The sequence below is a fragment of the Rhagoletis zephyria genome, unplaced genomic scaffold (assembly GCF_001687245.7).
Source record: "Rhagoletis zephyria isolate East Lansing unplaced genomic scaffold, Rhagoletis_zephyria_1.1 Rzeph_scaffold_37413, whole genome shotgun sequence".
Taxonomy (NCBI): domain Eukaryota; kingdom Metazoa; phylum Arthropoda; class Insecta; order Diptera; family Tephritidae; genus Rhagoletis; species Rhagoletis zephyria.
The window spans coordinates 1-2444 of record NW_016194468.1 but is presented as its reverse complement, the minus strand read 5'-3'; the positions used below and the strand labels follow the sequence as shown (position 1 = coordinate 2444).

General features: G+C 32.6%; 1 protein-coding gene across 1 annotated transcript; it reads left to right on the top strand.

Annotated features, from left to right (window-relative positions):
• Positions 1 to 993: 993 nt before the first annotated feature.
• Positions 994 to 2438, top strand: LOC108354593 (uncharacterized; the record flags this gene model as incomplete). The annotated part of the gene is made up of 3 exons (XM_017605772.1): positions 994 to 1549; positions 1613 to 1814; positions 2148 to 2438. Coding segments are annotated over exons 1-3 (495 nt in total), but the record flags the coding sequence as incomplete, so codon positions are not given.
• Positions 2439 to 2444: the final 6 nt, after the last annotated feature.

Genomic DNA, 2444 nt, shown 5'->3' with positions numbered 1-2444 from the left:
GAATGACGTCAAAATGAAAGAAATGCAAAGTAGCGAAATGTCGAAACAGAAGAAATTGATGACAGGCACGTGTTCAAGGGTTTCGTGCAACAAAAAGTTGCAAGTTAAGTTGATGTGTTGCGCCATTCAATATTAAAAAAAATTTAATGTGGTTAAATGCGCTTTTTTATTAAGTTGAAAAAAACTACATATTTCGGCAGCCGAAAAGAGTATAAATAAATATATAGCATCTTGCTATAAGATTTATTTATAAAAACGGTATATGCTTATGGCCTTATTCATAAAAAATAAAATAGATTTAAAGAGCTCTCTCTATACAGTAACATTAAAAAAAATAGATTTGTTTACTTTTTAAGAATATTGGTATAACATTTATCTTAACTTTTTGTGCACCCATCTCTTTTTCTGTTTATTATTCTCAAATTTTTCTTTCCTTAATACTCATTTGACTGAGTTTCAATTACACCCAGTAAAAATCATGATAAAAACATTAGAAAGTAAAACCATTCTCTCAATTGGTCGGCCATGATTTTTTCTGACGTTTGCAAACATTTTAAGATCATAAAATTGAAAATGAAAAAATGAAATTGTTCACAATTGTTGTTTGAGATTAAAAATGAGAATGTGTGTATGAGCTTGAGTTCGAATTTTAAAATTATATTGCTGGCAGACGTCAGAATGTAGCTCAACGATTTTACCTTGTAATGTTTTTATCATGGTAAAAATCTAAATATTTTATAAGAAATTTGTTGACCGTTTTATAACGGCATTTAAAGCTTTTTTTTGTTCAAATTGAAAAGATTTCCTCCTTCGCACACTTCTCATGCTTTTTTATAGTAGTTATTATTCTGTTGACATCTAAATTGCCATACATTTTATGTCGTTGCCAATACATTGTTTTTCGGCGTTTCCTCTGTGAACTTTTATAGCTACATTCATAAAAATATTACAAATTTTGGTTTATAATTTTTTTCCGTCTTGCTTTTGCTGAACATCAAAAAGGAATTAATAAATAATAAAAAGTTAGTTACAATTTTAGTGAATGGTTCTTGCAAATAATAGTATTTTGTGGTTGAAATGATTTGATCGCCGGCAGGAACTAATCAACTTTTTTGCCAAAACCAAAGCAGACGGGAATGAAAAATAGTTGTTCATTAACGATTTGTCCGAAATATCGTTCTTGAAACTCGCTACTGCTCACTAAATTTGTAAAAATCAAATTTTTTCACTTAATTGTTATATTTCTTCATTGTGGTAAATTTCCACAGCAGCTGGCTGTCAAACCGAAACCAAAAAAGATACCAGAACATTCAGGGCGCAATCTTTTTCTATGATTATGGCACTGGGGCCCTATTCTATAACTCGATTCGAAAATAAATTTGCTCGAATTCGGATTTTTTGTACTTGGTAACTCTATTTTCGCATTTGCAATTCTAATTTCGAAAACTGGCAACTATGTAACTCGAATTTGAATGTCAAATTCATTCGATCTTCGCAAATAATACTCGTTAGCGTTTGAGCTGTAGAAACGGAATACTATTTGAAAAATGCAAGTATTTTAATAATTTTTTATTAAGTATAACAACTATAAACGTAAAATATTTTACAATAGGGATTCATCCAGCAAAAGCCAGCATACAAAACAAAGCCAATTTGGAATTATGGTGGAATTCATGGAATCGCATCCAAGTTTGGCCAAAGGCTACATAAAGTGCGCTGATGCTAAGCAAACTTCCAAGAATTTGTGGGGACGGCTGACGGAAGAGTTAAATGGAGATGGACCACCTACGCGGGATGCATCTTCATGGAAAAAGGTAATTTTAGTGTGAGCCAAATAATGTTAACTCTTAAAGCTGCAACACGAGCCGCGCGTCATATGACCTATCAAAGTACCGTTTTCAAGGTATAACGGTTATGATAAATAGCCGTATGCTAATGAACCGCTCAATGAAGTACAGTTTTAATAAAGCAAAAGAAATTAAATTTTAGCAAATGTTACATTTGAAATATATTAAAAAACAACAAAAAATATAAATGCATTTAATTTATGTAATGAAAAAGAGTATTTTTTAAACATACGACGGCACTATGAATGGAATTTCGTTTATTATTAACTATAATTATTATTTTTTATTTACATATTTAAGGTTTGGGCGGATTACAAGACCCACCTCAAAGCCAAAGTTCGCAAAAATAAGTTGCACATGTCCGGAACTGGTGGTGGCCCTGCAAAAATTAGTTCCCTTAATTCGGTGGAGTTAAGGGCAATGGAGTTGTTGCAAATAAATGAAGCAGTAGATGGAATAGCCGGTGCTCAAAAATTCGGTGCAGGAAGTGAAGCCACAAACAGCAACGAATGTGAAACTGCTCCAACCACTCCTCCTTCCTATTCCCTGGTGTCACCCAATTGCAGTACGGTGCGGTCCCGAACTCAAAGCAAAAGC